Source organism: Zosterops lateralis, assembly GCF_965231275.1.
Source record: "Zosterops lateralis genome assembly, chromosome: 3".
NCBI lineage: Eukaryota > Metazoa > Chordata > Aves > Passeriformes > Zosteropidae > Zosterops > Zosterops lateralis.
In genome coordinates this window covers 20,914,649-20,932,868 of record NC_139764.1, presented here as the reverse complement: position 1 = coordinate 20,932,868, position 18,220 = coordinate 20,914,649, and the positions used below count along the sequence as shown (strand labels likewise).

Below are 18,220 nucleotides of genomic sequence, written 5' to 3'. Positions count from 1 at the left end.
AGCCTGGTGTTGGAACCTGCAGTCACAATCTAGCTGGGTATAAGCTGCAGTCAGAGTCTGCAAACTGATCCCTGCAGTCAGAGTTGAGCAGGAAATTACCAGCAGTCAGAGGCTGCAAGGGAAACCTACAGTAGGAGCTGCTGCAGGCAGAGTCAGTGAATGGTTGGAGTCAGGATGAGTGAGCTGTAAAGAGGAACAATCCAGGACCCTTTTTATGCTGTGTTTAACAAGAAGTCTGTGTCTTGGCTCATTTCTACTCTCTAGTAAGAGGGCTGCTGCAACAAAGGGTGGCCAGTGAACTTTTTTTTCAGCCAACAATATCTTACTGTGAAATAGTTGTATGGGGAACCTGTGAGGGTGGTACCATCCACCTCAAATAATTAGCCTTTAATCCTGACTCAGACTCAGTATTTTCATTCACTTTAACTATGTGAAGCGTTTAAAATGTGTTCAAATGTGAATTGTGGCAATGTTTCTCCTGCAAGGAGCAGCACATCCTCCTAGAGATGTGAGAAGTTGTTGCTGCTTATTTTTGCATTGTTTGGTAAGACAGTGGCTTAGAGTGAAGCCAGGCTGGGAGAGGAGAAATAGGGGGTTTTAATTTTTATAGCTTAAGTCCCTGTCCTTGTGAAAGCACTTGTGGAACTGGATATACCAACAGATACCAAGAGAAGGTCTTTAGGTTCTGACAATTTAAATGTTGTAGCAGAGGTTCTTTAGGTTCCTGGTGTAATTTCTTTGCTGAAGAAACAAGTTTCTAGCTTTAGAGCTGGCTGGCAAACTTTGTATTTCAGGAATGAGATAACAAGTAAGGAAGCTAGTACTGGAATAATGATCAAAAGAGCTGGGGTGCTGCATTACTTATGCCTGGAGAAAACAGATGTGTTTCCTAAGCACAGTGCTGATTATGGCCCCTGCAGGCTGACCTGATTGTGGACATGCACAGTCTACACCTGTTCATGTCAAGCTCCCAAAAAGGCTGTAATATATTGTCATATTGACTGCTGACATTTGCTGTCTCAATCCTTGTTATTCACTGTGATAAATCCATTTATGGAGATGCCTTCTGTCCATCCCAAGTACAGCAAGAAGTCTCAGACAAAAGCAGTTTGCAGCCCTGGGGTGAGCCTCACGAGTAAAGTGAATTTCCCCTATGGAATTGGCAGAGTTGTGTTGCCCTCCTTGCTTTGATGTGCCTTTGATCCATAGTGTGTGACTGTACTGTCTAACTGATCATGGTCTTGTCTCCTCCATGCATGGCTTCATCGTTATCACATTGCCCCATTCATCTAACCCAGGAGCCAACAAAGGTATGAGAACCTTTTAGTATATACAATAATTTCCGTGCTCATGTTCATGTGGCTGTGGTCTTCTTCATACAGCTCTTAGTGCCAATCCTCACAACACAATTTTTGGCAACAATTACAGTACTGGGCACCTATCTGTTGGTCTTCATTTGCCTTCAGTATGGAGAAAAGGGAAGGTCATGTTTGTTGATTCAAACAGCTCTCTAGAGGTCCTGCTGTACTAATAAAGAGGTTCTTGGTTGTGGTGCAGCCAAGGGTAGGTGTAGCTGGATTTTATTTACTGGAATACATGTTTTATGGGAAATCTTACACAAAGAGTATTTGTGTAGTTAGACTTCTGTGCTGTGTGGAGCTGAACTGACCAATGCCTTGCTGCCTCTAACAGCAAAGGTTTCCTGCCTTTTCTCCTGGTTATATATGACTTTATTCCGGCGCTGTACTCTTCTGTGAGCCATTTCACTTTGTGAGCCCAGCAGGAGACTTGGCACTTTTTTCTGCTTTCTCTGAACTGGGATTTGGGAGGGGAGAGCCTGAATGCCTGTGTCTTGGTGGCAGGAGGCTCCTGGGCTGGCTCACTGCCTGTCCCTGAAACCCACTTAGGGGAGGACACTTCCTTCATTTGCAGATGCTCCCGTCCCCCTCTGGCAGAGATGCCCTGTGGTTGTGTTTGGCTGCCGCTTTCTCCTGAAAGGCCTCAGTGTGAGCTGCTCAGGCTGTGGTGGCAGACAGGGGGTGGTGCCCAGCCCAGGGAAAGCTGTACCTTGGAGAGGGCACTGTTACCTCCTCTGGCTGCAGAGGCTCCAGCACAGGCCTGCCTGGGGCTGTGGCTCATGTGAGACAGGTTACAGTCAGCTGCCCTAGTCCTCTGCTGGCTTGGCTGTTCCTCTTCCTAGGGCAGGAAGGAAACAGTGTTCCTTGGATACTCTCTGTCCTACTGTTCTCTTGTCTCCTGGAAGTGGCTCTGACCCTTCTGCCCATTGCAACTCTGCAGTTTCACACATTCTGGAAAAGCTTTCTTCAGGAACAGAATAATTTCTTTTAAGCCACTATTTTTATAATAAAACACCAGGCTGAAGCATCTTTGAGGTGATTTTTCTATCAAATACTACATCACTTAGTCCCATGGAGTGATGGACAGGAAAGCTGAAGGCTGCAGTTGTTCCTGGCTCTTGAGGGCCATGCTTCTTTTAGGAGACAACTGAGATATGGTGGAGCAAAGGTTTGTGCCAGAGAGAACACAGGCTTGCTTCTGCTTTCACTTAGATTGAAATAAGAACTCTATATCTGAACATCTCTTCAGGAAAGAAACAGAAAGATTAACGAGAGCATGAGCTGCTTTGCAGGAATGAAGGCTCTCTACTGAATTTGCTCACTAACATTTCTCCCACTGCAGTCAGAAGCCTGTCCCATTGCACAGAACACTGGGCTGAGCTCTGCTGTGCTGTGCTGGGAGGTGTCTGCAGACACAGTGCTGTGGAGGCCCTGAGTCTCATCAGGACAGGAGATGCAGAAACACACAGCGTCAGAGATGGGAATTCAAGTCTTGCACCTGATCCTGAGAGGGGAATTGGATGCAGGAATGCTCATGAAATCTTGCTGAAGCTGTGCCTGTAGTTCTCAGAGCAGATTGTAAGGTCCCTCTTGCAAAGCCAATCTCTCCTAAGACAAAATCTTTGTAGTTCCACAGCTCTTCAAGCAGATGAGAGGAAAAAATTGTGTCAAGAAAAAATCTGTATTGGACTTGTCAAAGGAAATTATTACATTGTTTAGATGTTAGGCTTTGGGATACTTCTTTTTTTCATTAGAAAACCAAAACTTTAACTCAAACTTGCTCATGAGCCCGAGTATTTCCTATCCTGGTGTTTGTCAATCCAGTAGGGGAGAGGGGTTTGAAGTGTGCCAGTTTTTGGTAAATTCAGCATGAAGTAACCTACTCCATGTTTGATGACAGAACATCATGAGTTTGAACAGTCTGGATTTCTTGCCAGCTGCATTGTCTTCCTCAGCACTGTGAGGATTCATATATACTGACCACTAAGGTTTGATGCTAAATATTCTTAATGTGGAGCTGGGAACACCTTCCTTTAGGCAGAAGGGAACTTGAGGGATCAAACACTTAATGTTTTCCCCCCCTTTAAGTAGAGGCCAGTGGAACTTTCTTAAGAATCAGTTTTATGGTTCCCTTATGTGCTGCGTGATTTGCAACAATGCCATTTTCCTCCTTAATCTCCCAGTCTAAATGTTCAACGTGAAGCCAGGTCATGTTCAGTAGGGTGTCTAAACCTCCTGCAACTGCAGGTTGAATCCAGCCTCCCAAATTTAATCCTCAAAAATTATATCAAGTGAGTTCCATGAATGGGTTATTCTGTATGACAGCAAGAAATAGCACTTAAACAATGCTACTCTCTTAATTTATCAGTTGATTTGACTTGAGGCAGTCCTGGTTTTTTTTCTGGGGGGCTTTGAAGTCTGTCAAAGGATGTTGTGTTTCTGTGCACAGATATTCCCATAGTGGTTTGTGCTACTAGGATAGGAATCTTTGGAGTTTAAACCCCCTATGAACAGCATCTTCCATGAGAGAAGATGGGACAGGCCTCTGCTGTGAGATGACACCAAGGGTTAATAACATCCTTTACTCTTTCCAGGTACTTTATTGCCCAGATTGCCGTCTGAACCCGGGATGACGTTACTCACCATCAACATAGAGAAAATTGGTCTGAAAGATGCTGGGCAGTGCATTGATCCTTACATCACAGTCAGTGTAAAGGGTAATGATTTCTGTTCTGCCTCCTCAGTGCTGCTTTGGAGAGAGTGCCTTTTCTGAAAGCTGTATTGATTTTTCAGCCTTCCGGGAAAAACATTTGTTGGCACTTCTATTGAGGATTTAGAGCTTCTGCTTTAATCAAGGGTGGAAAATTTCTGTATTTGACAGCTACTGGGAGGTGAACCTCTGCAGGATACACTTCTCTCTGTGCACTCAGGGGTGGCTTGTCCATGCTGAGAGCTGAGTGACTTTGCCCTGCTTCTCCATCAGGCTTCTACAGGTGACTCCCAAGTACAGATCTGCTGGACTGTGTGTCCTCCCCACATGTACTGACTCACTGCTCTCTGGGCTTTCTGGAGGTGGGGAACCACGGCCCACTGAGCCCATTCTTGCCCTCTTGTTAAACCCATTTTGTAGTAATACAAATATAATCTTACCAGGGCTTGAGGTTTAGAGGGATGGGTATGAAGCTGGGAAGCAAAGCTTGCAAGTGAAATAAAATAAAAAATGTGTTAGCCTGGCTAGTGAAAGGCTTCAGCCAAAGTCTGTGGGCTGAGAGTCTCCATAAATCTGGAGGAACCTCTCTCTGTCAGTCCAGGATAGGCAACATTAGGATTTCTCTGTTTCAAGTGGTAACATGTTGTTGTAGGACACAAAAGAAAGATGAGATACTCTAAATATTTCAGAAGGCAAAGAGCATAGAAAAAAAAGCTATATTGTCTAATTCTTACTATCTCTTATAAGGTGTTCTGATACAGACTTTACACCATTGGTGAATAGAAACAACACCTCTCTAATCCCATTGGTTAAACTAGAGAAACAGCAAAACACCACCTGGAGAAAGATTGTTTTGAGAAAGGGTTGCTGTTTGCCAAGATTGTTTTGAGAAGAAGCTTTCTTGAGAATTTTTTCCTTGGGAAAGTTAGCAGCTTCTAGCAGGCTGAAATCTCTCAGACCCAGAAATATCAGGCCCACAGTAACAGTTGGTGTCTTTTGAGGCTGAGATTTTTGATATTCACACTTTCTAGTGGGAGTATCTCTGTCCCCCATTTTGCATTTCTTAGCAGGAAGCCCCTGTAGTCAAAGCTGCTTACCCTTGCCTTGTTCTGCTTTACTTCAGCTTCTCTTTACAATCTTTGTAGGCACACGATTTTTTTTGTTTATCATGTAAAAAATCTCTAGCTCAGCCACTATCCTCTTGTTATTTTCAGTTGTGATAATGACCTTGTATGTGTCCTCTTGAAATGTGCTATTGGATACTAAATGTAGGGCTAGAACATTTGTTAGATGTGTGATCAGTGCTTCTTCCACTAGAAATGTCCTCTGGCAGGGGGAAGGTTCACAGCATCAAATATCCCTTGAGTAATTACCAGGGCTTGTAAAGCAAACATCGTTCCTTGCCACCAAAGTGTTTGTCTCATTGTACATTGCTGAAACTGCTGCTGTAGCTCTCATTTCCCTTCTGGAGCTAAGGGAGACTCTGTATTGTTGCTTGCTTTCCCAACAAGTCTCTGTTAACATGATGCTCCCTGTTTCCAAACTCATTTACCCATAAATGGTGGCTGCCAAGTAATGAGGTAGAAAATAGGATCAAAAAGTGAGTGTGTGGGCAGAGTATGGCTGAGTCTGCTAATGGTGTGTTTTGATACTTTTAATTCCCAAGATTTTTGGTCAGGAAAAGTAACTTGAGGACTCATTTTGTCACTGTTAGGAGTCTGAAGACACTTAGCAGCTGATTTCGTTGGTTTTAAACCAAGCTGCTCTTCTGTAGGTTTGGAGAGAGGTTTGTTCCTGATGCAGCATTGGCAATCCCAGCCCATGTCCTGGATGAAGGGAATCTCTGGTGCTCCAGGGTCACAGTCTGTGCTCCAAGCACAGCATATCCACTCCATACCTGTAATTTTGGCCACATTGTTAGCAACTTCCTTTGCCAGAGGGAAAGGGATGGAGAATGAGAGGAAGTACAGAGGACACATGTGCCCCAGGAAACAGCAGAGTCTTAGTGAGACAATACTGGCTGTGCCAGAGCAGCAAAACCAGGGGCTGGTGCTGAGAGCTGGAGCCCAACCCACGGCCTACAATGTCTCTGTGGAAAACCCAAGAGAAATAATGCTTGTTGTGAGTAGGGACAAAGCAGGGCATACACAGGGGGTGTGAGCTGTGCCTGCAGACCCTGTGTGGAGGGCAGCCTTTGGTGTGTATCCCACTTGGGCTGGAGCTCTGCTGTGTCCTGCATGCACAGGAAATGAAATATTTTGCTGACAGCAGAAAGAAATGGACTCTTAAAGATAAAAAGAGGGATAATTCCAACTTCTTATCTGAAATATTGCTAGAACTTTAGCTGCTTTTGTATTGTACTCAAAAAGAAAATTGATTGTGAAGGGGTATGATTGCTCCTTTTTTAGGTTTTGTGGAAATACCCAGGTGTGGGTTAACTTTTTATGGCAGGATTAGGAGAGACTTAAAAATCTCTTAATGCTGAACCTTAAAGTCTTAGAAGCTTCTGTCATTCTCATGCTGTTTCTTTCCTGCAGATTTGAATGGGATAGATCTGACTCCTGTGCAAGATACTCCTGTGGCTTTGAGGAAGGAGGATACATACGTCCATTTTAATGTGGACATTGAGATTCAGAAACACATTGAAAGACTAACAAAAGGTATGTGGTACCAGAGACCTGAAACGGGGCCCAGGAGCTTTGGGAGACAGACAATGGGCTGCTCCTGAGCTGCTGCTGCAGGGCTCAAGATCCAGACAAGGATAAAAATAGATCTTTGCATCCTGTCCCTTTCAAATTGGTCATTGGGATGGCTTGCAGGCAAGGGAAAAATGAAAAGAGATAAAAACAGAGCAGTCTGCTCTGCTACACAGGTATTGAGGTGCTTTATCACCTGCTTAGTCATTGGTACCTGGGTGTGAGCAATGGAGTGAAGAGTTTAAACTGTTGAGAGTGTGATGAGCATTGTAAGAACATGGTGTAGCTTTTGAGTAAATAACAGAAGTGTGGGAGATAATTCCCTTCAATTTAAGTAGAGCACTTTAATGGCAGGTAAGTTTTCAGATAACTCTTAGCCATAATTGCTAACTTTTCCTATTCAACCACTTTTCCTTCTAGGTGCAGCTATTTTCTTTGAATTCAAACACTACAAGCCTAAGAAAAGGTTTACTAGCACCAAGTGCTTTGCTTTCATGGAGATGGATGAAATTAAACCTGGGGCAATTGTTATAGAACTGTAAGTGACTCACAATTAAGGATGATAATGACAGAGGAAATGAACCAGCCTTCAGTTACAATGTGTGGCTTGTTGTCTTAAGGAAGGTTTCCTGGACTCATTAGATTGACTTCCATAAGGCATATTTTATTTTTAATATTAGGGGAAGATAAAATGCTTTTAGGCAAGTAAGATGGTTAGAGACTTCTCAGTAACTAGACCAGTTTCCAAATAAAATGCTGGTGTTGTAATTTCATTTTGTATGAATTTAATGAAGTCTGTAGGGGAGATTTTAATTAGGAGCTTAGCCTGAGTGTCAGATCTGCTATATTTAAAAAATAATCAACTCAGTCTTTTGGTACAGAACTTCTGTAAAGGAAATCTGATTTGAGGCATCAGATACCAATTTGTGATTAACTTTGTGAACATTTCAAAGCAGTATTGAGTGGTTGTGGTGTGCATTCTCTCCTCGCCGAGCGGCTGAAGGTCTGAGGGATGGGTTTGAGGACTGGGGTTTGGTTTTTTATTCAAGAAGGGGGTGAACTTTGCAATTCTTGGAAGACTGCTTAGTCTGTGCTAGCTGGAGTACTTCTGAAGTACTGAGTAACTGATACTGGGTCTCTCCTACAACCCAGAGGATTATGTTGGGAATCTCCTCACAAAAATATTATGTTCATTTACATATTGAAATTTTTCTTCTGTAAAAATAATCATCCAGAGAAAATACCATTTCTTCCTGTAAACCCACTCATTACTGTTGCTTCCAGCAGGCCTTGTCAGATGTATTTAAAATATGAGGGTGATAAGATCTGTACAGGATGAGCTTTCTAGTTTGCTTTCATCTTCCTGCACAGCCATTAGTGCTTGTATTAATGCCCTTTCCTGTGGTTACAGGTACAAAAAACCCACTGACTTTAAAAGGAAGAAATTGCAACTGTTGACCAAGAAACCACTTTACCTTCACCTCCATCAAACATTGCACAAGGAATGACCCCAGTTGTGAGACCTCTGTGAACTGACCACAAGTCCTGGTAGCTGTGTAGTAGCCTTAGGCTCCGAGGGGCGGGAAGACGACTCCGTTCATGCCAGTAGGTCACACGAGACCATCCCCCACTGCACAGCACTACTTCAGGGGCAGGGACAAGCCCACCATGCAAGTGCAAGGTTTTTTTGTTACTTCCAGCTACAGGTTTTTCCAAGAGTCCTGATATAGGCTGACTGCTTTTCCTAAGTTTGCTGTTCATCACTTTCTCTCTTTAACCGTTCTTCTCCTTTTGCCTGAAGCTCCCCCTGAGGATGGAGAGTGCCCCTTTGCCAAATCTGCAGCAATAAAGATAAGGCAGGCCTACTAACTGTTTACACTGCTGTGCTATTGTAGTTCCTCTCATCTGCATTTCAGAGTCCTCTGGAGTGGGCAGGGTGACAGAAGACTGGGAGAAGGATGAGGTGGGCTGGGAAGGAGCTTTTGAGGTACTGCAAGTGCTTTGAAGTGAGGGAGAGGAGGATGCGGGTCAGGTGGGTGGCCACGAGTCCCTGTGGCCAGGTCAGGAGGAGGACAACTGCAGATGAGAACACTGAACTATGATTTAACAGCCTTGCCTGAGTTTTGGATACATGTTACAATCCTTTCAATCACTGTTACTCCCTAATAGAGCTATTCTTTTCTGTATCTTGTCACAGAGTGGTTTGCGAAGGTGGGTGGGGGATAGAAAGGCCTTCTCCTGGGCTTTGTCCTGGTGGCAGTGGGCATTTTGCCATTTCAGTGACAGCAGGACAGGCCCTCAGTGCTCAAGTGGCAATTTTCCAGAGCTTTGTATAAAGTAGGTCTGGCTAGCAGGCTGACCCACCTTTTACATGAAACTGCTGTTCTTATGGAAACTGATTGTATGCAGTTTTCTGCATATTTTGTGCGAGTCTGGAAACTTACTCAAAATTTTACCTTTTTATGTAAGTAGATAGGATTATCATTTATTTTCTATATTTTTGATTTGGTGTCTAGTAAGCTGCAGGACATTGGCTTATTATGACACACTTGCATTCACCTTTTGACCTGAAAAAGGGACAGAAGTAGAACCCAGTCAAATCTTTCATATATTTGTGTGGATATTTAATACGATACTTTATGGTTTGATAAACTTCTTGCATATCTAACTAGTGCCTGAATACTCTGCTATGCTAACTAAAGACCCAGCTCCCAAAATAGTGTCAATTATTTTAAACAGCCTGGATGCAGATGTATCATCCATTCCTCTTTTCGATCACCTCACCCCAAGATGTTACATCATGTGTTAAGGGAAGGGATGTTACTTTTCCTCATGCTGTTTGTCTATCTCCACTCAGCTGTTCAGCATTTTTAGCTTTGCCATATTGATTAGGATAAAAAGCTGGTTTTGAATGTCCTAATCTTCTTGCCTTTCTTTGCTCTGGTATAACTAGGGATGACATATTTAGCTGTTACAACAAGTCAGCAACACTTTCTAAAATTCCACTGCTGGTTGGAGGGGAAAAAGGGCAGTTGAATTGTCCTGTTTATGGGTCTTTAAAAATATCCCACTGGTTTTAAAGCTGATGAGTGACCATCAAGATCTCCCTGTGAGTTACAGAAACACCTCTGAAAGCAGCATTCTGGACACCACCAAAGGAGGATACCTACACTGCTAAAAACCAAATACAAATCATCCTCTGAACTCTGCAAAAGAATGGAGCAAAGCATTAGTCTGTGGTTGCAAATAAATCTGAGCTTGGCCCATTTACCTGTCAGTGGTCCCTGGCTGGCTCAGGACTTGTTCTGACCAAGGAAGTGCATGCTCTGAGTGTCCCTGAAAGGTGGAAGGGCTGGTTCTGGAGTTCAGTCCAGCTCTGCCATCCAGGGTAAGCACTGCAGTTGGGTGTGTGTGTCCAAGGTGAATGCTGCTGCATCCAGAGGGAGATTCCATCCAGCTTTTGTTACTGTTAGCTGGGATGGGCAAGGGAGGAGACACTGAGCATCACAAAGGCTTGTATGGGAAAGGAAAGATCCTGAACTTGGAGACCTTGACTTTTAATCATGGATGTTCATCAATGCGCGTACCATCAGCCACCCTGAAATACTGTCCCTTGAAGTACAAACCCATTGTTTCTGCTGCTTACCTGGACCCTTCCCCAGCTTGTATTGTCTGTATTAATGCCAGTTATATGAAATGTCAACTTTTAAGTATTTTTGTTAAATACACAAGTAGAGCTTTGTATTTAACTGATTGTGAATTAATGTCTGTTGAGTGTGAAATACCATTTTTGAAGTTGCTTCTCTCCCTTGCCTTTTTTCTGTGAACCGTCTCAGTGCCAGGACTGCTGCTGCACACACGACAGGCTTCGGGATTGTTTTGTGCTTCAGTGATGTTCCAGCTTGTCTTTCACCTGAAATCTAAAGCTTTACACTTGTACTGTAAGAATGTAATACCTAGATGGCAACTTTAATGGCTGCTTGTACTCTGGCAGTAAAGCTGTAATGGCCTCCCAGTAGGGTTTTTTATTATTCTGCATTGTTTTCCTTTTTCCTCCCTCAGACTGCCTTTTGGACAGTGCACTTGTGAGAAACCTTACTCACTGAGACAGGCAAAAGCCTGCTCTGCCAAATGCTTGCACCAACACTTGAACTGCAAGTGGGGAGGGTGTGCTTTGAAAGTTACTCAATGGGGGTAGCTGCAGTAGATGTTTACATACCCCCAACTCTGCTTTACAGAAAGCTACTTTATTTTCTGATGGAAGTAAAAAAGGCTCTCCAAATCCAGCCTTCCTTTTAAATTAGATGAATTGCTCTTAACCCTGAGGAAGATGAAAACTTGGCTCTCAAACTTCGCTTGATGCTGCAAGGTGCCCTTGAAAGCAGAAAGCAATTAGGGAAGTTCTAAGTTTCTCTGGTGGACAGACACTGTGCAAACTCAGGTCAACTCCAACTCCATCAAGGGTTCCAGCTCTGGGAGCTGTATCCCCCATGGTCCTCATTACATGAAGTAAATCCATATTGTGGCAGAGTAGATCAGCATAAGGGCAATGTGGTCATTACCCTGCAGCAGCATTAAGTTGGCCTTGATTCAATTCTTGTTCTCAGAACTGTAGCATTCTCTGTCACATTACTGAACCAATGTCCTTTCTGAACAAAACATGGCACTGAAACAAAGCCTTTGGGGTTTAGCAAAAGGAATTTGGCTTTTTATTACAACTTTCCTTTGAATACAGTGTCATTTGTGCTTCTGATCTCTGACCAGACATCTTCTTTAAAAAACCCCAGAACCTCAGAATCCTCATGTAAACCCCTGGCCTACAGTAACTGCAGCTCAATGATGTGATGGAGAAGGCAGGTTGGATAGCATTTTACTTAAAAAATTATTTCCACAGGAAATGATTTGATTTACATTTTTAACGAAATTAGTTCATTCGCCAACTGGGTACAAAGGCTACATTGAATTAAAACTCTCCACACAGGTACTTCCTTCCTATTGCACTTTTAGAGTAGGTTCAAGTCCATCACAGAAAGGTTCTTGCAGCCCAAGTGGATGGATGAGTTTGTGATCATAAATGCACATAAGATGTCTGTAGCAACTGGATAAAAATTAATCCTGCAAAAGCTGAGATATACTGAAATGAGACCAAAGTCTTCAAACCAAGAGCCATTTCCTAGAGTTGTGTCCCGGGGAGCCGGTGGGTGGCTCTGGCCGGGCACTGCAGGCGGGATCCTGCTGGGGCTGTGCGTAGTCCTTGGGGCTCCTGCTCTCAGTCCCGGGGGGCCGGCGGAGGCAAGTCTCTGTTGGGAGAAGGAGCATAGTCCCTGGGAGCCTGCAGGGGTAGCCGAGGGCCTGGAGGATAATCCCTGGGGACAGGAGGGCCGAGGGGGTGGAAGGGAGGCTGCCCACGTGCGTAGCCTCTGGGATCAGAGGGAGGCGGGAGTGGGACCGGAGGCAAATCTCTCATTCCTAAACGTGGAGCAGGTAAGAAATCTCTTCCAGCTGGAGGTGGCAAGGGAGCACCAGGACCTAAAAGGAAAGGAAATTGTGGAGTTAAATGAAATATCTTCCTTTAACCCAAACAAAGCAGCTCCTGATTAGTTCCTCAATTTGTCATTTTCTGTCACATGCAAGACTTCAAAGCCGATGAATTATATTCTAGAGACTTGGCTGCTGGTTTCCACTTTAGAGTAAACAAGGAAAAATACTCTGGCATGAAGGAGGCTTGAAAAAACCCACCCAGTCCAAGCTTACTGAGCCAGCTAAAGCCCACGAAGCAGGAGCAAGACGCGTGCCAAGGAAAAGCAGATCTGGGCTCTGCAGGCAGGCTCCAGGGAGTGCAGTGCCAGCCCAGGGCCTGCAGCCGTACCTTGGGGTCCAGGAAACGGCCGAGGCCCGAAGTGTCCCCGCAGAGGAGGCGGTGGCGGTCCCGGTGGCCCGTAGCGAACGGGCGGTGGCAGCGGAGGGCCCAGCACTGGGGAGCTCATCAGGGGTGGCCCAGGGAAAGGAGAGGGGCCTTTGGCACCAGCGTTACCCTGGGCAAGACGAGTTACACTTCAGTGAGTTACTGCAGAAACAAGCACTGACGGTGCTGAACAACCCACCCGCTCACCCAGAGACAAACAGGCACAAGGGGGAGAAAGAAAAATAACCCAAAAACACTCCAAGCCACATTAACCAGGCACAGCTACTGCACCATCGTCATCCCTTCTCCCAGAACACTGCTGGCACTACCCAGGAGTGAGTGGTTAGTGAGACAAGTTCGTTTAGATGAAGCTGTACTAAAAAAAAGTTCAAGCCCTGTTGAGGTGTCCTTGGTGGATACCCCCTTGGTAAGGGACCTGGAACTTTGAGTTACACATGGAATTGTGCTTAAACACCACAAGTAAGTCAGATGCTTAGGATTATTGTTGTAGTCACTCCAAAGTGTTTGCCCACAGTCCTTAACAAGAAACATCTCATTTCCTCAATCCCACAAAAACCAGAGGGCAACTGCTCAGCATTAGAGAAGCCCTTTGAGACACAGGGACAGGCCCCTGGTTAGTTCCACAGAGCAGTTGTTATTCAGCAGCTCAGGACACCAAGCCTGTTACTCCTCTCCATCAAAGCAGCATCACCATGTCCAGCCTTGGAATACTCACTGCAGCTGGTTCCATGGAGGAAGGTGAATCTGTAGTTACACTGGGGGCTTCAGACTCTTTGGGAGAGGGTTGCTTTTGGGGTTTTTTTTGGACAGCAAATAGGGATAGTGATAGGATACAGACAAGACAGAACATGATACAGTTAAAGAAGCAGAAGGAAGTATGTGTTGAATCATGTATTAGAAAGGCTTCCTGAAGGTCGGGGCCTTCTCAACTCACCACTCCATCCATTGCTGTGGAAGGGGAGGAGGTTCTTGGCTCGCTGCTGATCAGGGATGCCACAGCAGGCCCAAGATCTAAAAAGACAGCCATGAATAAGTGTCCTACCATGCCTAGGGTAGGGAAGGTGGGCTTGAAATTACCCTTTTGATGGGAAAGAGTAACAAATAAGTTGCAGTTGGTTGCAGACCACACAACTTACCAGGAATAGACATCCTTCCAGGTAGCTCTGGAGGCCTTCGTGGGGGAGGGGGGCCATCCACCATTGTACCTTAAGGGAAAGAAGAACCCCAGAGACCCTAAATAACACAAGCTTGGGCTATTCCTGTTAATGAAACACTACCACCAACCACTCATTAGTGTATTAATAATGCAGGTATCGATATCAGCATTCTTAGAACCAATATCTGACCTTAGTGTTCCTGGGTTTGTATCCTAAGAGGGAGTTTCACAGCTTACCAAATTCACCCCTCACGCCTTCCCTTCGAGGAGCAGAGAGGGGCCGGGCAGGGACATCAATCATCTGTGTGGGGGATGGATTTCCTCCACTCACAGGTGATGGGCCAGAAGAACCATCTCTGCTTACGGGCCCTGTGCCAAAGAATTAAAACCACTTGAATTCCTTTCCTACAATTTAGCACAGCCCTATGTTTTTATGGTGTACTGACTCCAAGACCAAAGGTGTTGGGAGAACCAGCAGCACTTACCTCGTCGTGGTGGGATCTGGCGGTCAGGTCTGCCTGGAGTTGGCTTTACAATGACTGGTCTTTGAAGCATGATGATTTTTTGGTTTACTTCTATTAATCTGATTTTGAAAAATAAAGGGTCTCTTATTATTATTCAAGCAATACATGTGAGTTCTATCTATTATAATACAACAAGGCAAACTCCATTGTAAAATGTTACAGCTTTCACTAAGAACTGTTATTTTAACCATCAAAACAGCTTAACAGTAAAATTAGTAACTTAAAAATGCACTGCACATCCTGAGCTGCTTCTTGCCCAGGCAACTCCTGGAGTGTTCAAAGAGCAATAGAGAGGGTCTGTTCTGTACTTACTTCTGTCTCAGGTTGGCTGCTTCTCTTTTCTCTTCAGCCAGAGCTCTCTCAGCCGAGCGGGCAATGAGCTGGTAGGGAAAATTTTGTCAACTGCATTAATGGCACCAACGTGACATCAAATACAAACTGTTGGCATCAGAAAAGGATGAACATTCTTACCCAGTTGTCATGTGCCTTTTTCTCATGAACAGCGATCTGAGAAGGAAAGAAGCCATTATTTAGTTTTTATCCAACTACCAGTATTTCCAATAATTCATCACAGAGCACTGGAATGATGCAGTAAAAGATGACACTATAACCAGTAAACAAGAAGTTTACCTGGTTTTTGTAAGATCTCTCTGTTTTTTGCAGTTCTTCTTCCATATCTTGGATCCTTTGCCTGTACAAAAGGAGAAAGAGGGGAAAGAGAGAAGTTAGAATAAATTTTCCTCAGTAGCAGAAATAAAAGGAGAATCATGATCTTCAGAAATTCAAGTTACTTGTAAACTTTCACTTCCTCGATGGCCAGCACAGCTTTTTCATCTGCAGCACACAATTTCTGCTCCTTCTCCTGACGCTCATACTCCTCCTGGGTTAGTTTTCTGCAAAGGGAAAAAAGGCACCGTATAGCTCAGTATTCTACATCTATTACTACTCAAAATCAAGGTATTCCCCTGCCAGTGACAACAATATCAATATCTACAATACTGTGTGAGATCACAGAGAGAAAAAAAAGACTTTTTATAGAGACAGAAACCCTGTCTCTTGAAACCAACAGACAAACCCTTTGTGTATAAAACCTTAAAATTACAGAGTTAACTAGAAAGTTCAGTCAGCTTCTGAAGATCTGTCAGAATCTATCAACTGCAGACAGTTCATTCCTTCAGATCCTGTAGTTTTCCTAGCAATGCCACAGATGTCAGTCCAGATTTACAAAGGTACAAACAAGGAAATCCACTGGACTGACGCCAACCATGGGAAATGAAGAAATGAGTGTGTGGTGAGAAGGGGCAAATTTAGGGCCCAGGTGACAAACATATTCAATAATTATTAACCATGTGGGATAGTTTTTCCAAGTATTCTCCATACCAATTCACTGCACAATCAATTTCCATAGTCTTTTTATAACCTCGTGGTTCATTATTTCTTTGATTTTTGATATTTTTGTGGAAGTATTTAAGAGGTCTATATAGGGTGTTCTTAACTTACAAGAGCTATCCCACAGAACTGGAACCATTTAACTAATAGCAAGTTAACTATTGCTAATAGCCAGTTCAACATAATCCATTTCCTTGGCTAAAAGTCAAAGCAGTTTTCCAGAAAAAAAAAATTGCAAGAAGTTCTTCATTCTAATCAAGAAGTACTAACAGGCAGTGTAATCTCCTCTACGTTCTGGAAAGAACAGAAATTCTTCACCAAGGTCAAGATGAAGTTTTCCCTGAAGTGTGAGCTGCCCTTCACCTTTCCTTTCTAAGTTTATTCCACATGGATCCATGGAAGTTACAAGGTCAGGCAGCTTCACTACAGCCTCATTTCCAGCCTGTGCTTCCCCCAGCCAACACACTTAAATCTTAGGAACCTCAACTGCTTCTCCATCACAATTTCAGCTTTTCTACGGAATTTAGCTGAGAATGTCCCTGAATCCTATTCTCAAACTTTCCCCGCAAAACAGAGATGGTATTACAGACATTTCAGTAAGTCAATAAATGAATGAGGAATGAACATACACAGAGCAGATCTCACCACTGGCAATTCATTCCTCTCAGCTGCCATCACCAACTCAGCCTTCATTTAGCCCTTTGAGAATGTAAAATCTCACAAGGCTGAGATACTAAAGTTTCTACATTTACGAGAATTAGACTCACTGAACCAAAGTCAGAGTAACAGAAACAAGACTTAACAGCCCCAATGTTCTCCTTGACACTTCTGGATGATGTAACAGAGCAACCACAGAATATGCAGACCAAGCCACCCACCTGCCCTCTACAGAAGTTTAAAAATAGAAGGCAATATGGTTGTGTGCACACTGACAGTCTTTTTGGAATCTCTGGATTGGTGGCAGAAGTAAAGAAAGGATACCAGCTTCAGCTGTATTGAAAGAGTAGCCATCAATCATTCCAATAACAACTTCCAAGTTCCTTGATCCTTCTGAGAAGAAAGCATTTGGACAGTGCCCATGATACAACAGACAAAGTAAGGAAAGGCTTACTTCTGGAGTGCCATCTCCTTCTGCTGGTACAGTTCACCAAGTATCTCCACTTTCTGCTGAAGAGTTTTGCATTCATTTTCTAGTTGAGTTTTGGCTGACTGCAGCGAAGAGGAATCGTGTTCCAACGTTTTTATCTTCTCTGTTGGAGAAGTAGTTGCAGTAAGAACCATTATGGCACTTACATGTCCTGCTTCTTTTTAAGCCACCAACAGCACTTCATCCTAAGCAGCTGTTTTGCTAAACCTACCTTCCAGCTCGTGTCTTGCTGTTACTTCATCATTCAGTTTGGACTGCAGAAGATTTCTGTCTTCTTCAACTATGGATAACATCGTTTTGACCTAGAAAGAGGAGCAGAGAATTTATGATCATAGACATATCACTAATGTGACTGCATTTATTAGATACTTGTGCAACATACCCTGGAGACATCCATCATCTGCTTAATCTGAGTCTTCATCTTCTCACTCTCAATATCTACAAGAGAAAAATATCTTTGTTTTCACTTTGTTTTTTAATCATGAATAAGTCTGTGGACAACTGTTAAAAGTGACACTCCCTACACTTAAATCCCTACATCCTTGTATGGTCAAAAAAACCACCCCAAAAAATCAAGATGTGGGAATTTCCAGCCCACGTATACTTTAAGCAGAAAAAAGGGGGAAAAAAAAAAGGAAAAAAGGAACAAAAAGGGATTTCAAAACCAGAGATACAGCAAATACATGTGCAACACCACAAATGACAAACTGCCTGAATAGCTTTGAAAACATCTATTTTGGTCTTTTGGATTTAAAAAATGTGATTATCTAAATTAGTTATTTATCTGGAGGCAAGCAGAAAGCTTATTAAAAATTCATATCAAAAATAAATGTACCAGAACAACAAAGCTGAGTCTCTTAGCTTTTGGAATGCTCTTAATGATCAACCTTTATACACAGTCTTTACAACCGTGTCACTGCAATCATTGTTTACCTCAAAGGTAATCTAAAAGCAATTATTGACCTTGTAGGCAGTTCCTCTCTTCAGACAGGGATATTTTGTGTTTGAGGATTCATGCTGGCAGCTCTACATGCATGGATTCCCCTTGTTCCTTCTCTAACATGCCATGAGCACAGCACCACATGATCCTCAGGTGGGATGACTGTACCTGGCAACTCTCCATTGGCCAGATCATCTCCTGGGCTCCACTCGTGCCCTCTGTCTTCCTTCTTGGCCTCTGAATCCATGTCCAGCTGCTTCAGCTGCATAATGCAATTGGTTAAAACCTAGTAAAGAAATCAAAGGTTCAATTGCCCTGCATTTTGTGAAGTATGACGGAATATTTTATGATGCGTAATATTGAAAGCAAGCTGG

At 43.6% G+C, this 18,220-nt stretch overlaps 2 protein-coding genes across 6 annotated transcripts in view; one reads left to right on the top strand and one right to left on the bottom strand.

Annotated features, from left to right (window-relative positions):
* AIDA (axin interactor, dorsalization associated) overlaps positions 1–11,182 on the top strand; it is a 29,889-nt gene extending 18,707 nt beyond the window's left edge. The window contains exons 7-11 of one of the 2 annotated variants that reach the window (XM_083857463.1): positions 1,299–1,310; positions 3,953–4,075; positions 6,606–6,728; positions 7,185–7,302; positions 8,176–11,180. In XM_083857463.1, the coding sequence (XP_083713589.1) occupies positions 1,299–1,310; positions 3,953–4,075; positions 6,606–6,728; positions 7,185–7,302; positions 8,176–8,272 (473 nt within the window). In that variant the 3' untranslated portion in view covers positions 8,273–11,180. Of the gene's footprint in view, positions 1–1,298; positions 1,311–3,952; positions 4,076–6,605; positions 6,729–7,184; positions 7,303–8,175 lie in introns of both variants that reach the window. The other variant, XM_083857464.1, reaches the window with a different exon arrangement.
* A 188-nt stretch (positions 11,183–11,370) lies between these two features.
* Positions 11,371–18,220, bottom strand: part of MIA3 (MIA SH3 domain ER export factor 3) — a 28,257-nt gene continuing 21,407 nt past the window's right edge. Inside the window, exons 15-29 of one of the 4 annotated variants that reach the window (XM_083856702.1) lie at positions 18,015–18,132; positions 17,289–17,344; positions 17,118–17,208; positions 16,871–17,009; positions 15,162–15,263; positions 15,001–15,061; positions 14,842–14,877; positions 14,683–14,750; positions 14,332–14,429; positions 14,084–14,215; positions 13,827–13,895; positions 13,625–13,701; positions 13,406–13,477; positions 12,634–12,799; positions 11,371–12,293 (exon numbers count right to left, since the gene is read on the bottom strand). In XM_083856702.1, coding sequence (XP_083712828.1) covers positions 12,034–12,293; positions 12,634–12,799; positions 13,406–13,477; positions 13,625–13,701; positions 13,827–13,895; positions 14,084–14,215; positions 14,332–14,429; positions 14,683–14,750; positions 14,842–14,877; positions 15,001–15,061; positions 15,162–15,263; positions 16,871–17,009; positions 17,118–17,208; positions 17,289–17,344; positions 18,015–18,132 — 1,545 coding nt within the window. In that variant the 3' untranslated portion in view covers positions 11,371–12,033. The remainder of the gene's footprint in view (positions 12,294–12,633; positions 12,800–13,405; positions 13,478–13,624; positions 13,702–13,826; positions 13,896–14,083; positions 14,216–14,331; positions 14,430–14,682; positions 14,751–14,841; positions 14,878–15,000; positions 15,062–15,161; positions 15,264–16,870; positions 17,010–17,117; positions 17,209–17,288; positions 17,345–18,014; positions 18,133–18,220) is intronic. The other 3 variants (XM_083856701.1, XM_083856704.1, XM_083856703.1) reach the window with 3 other exon arrangements.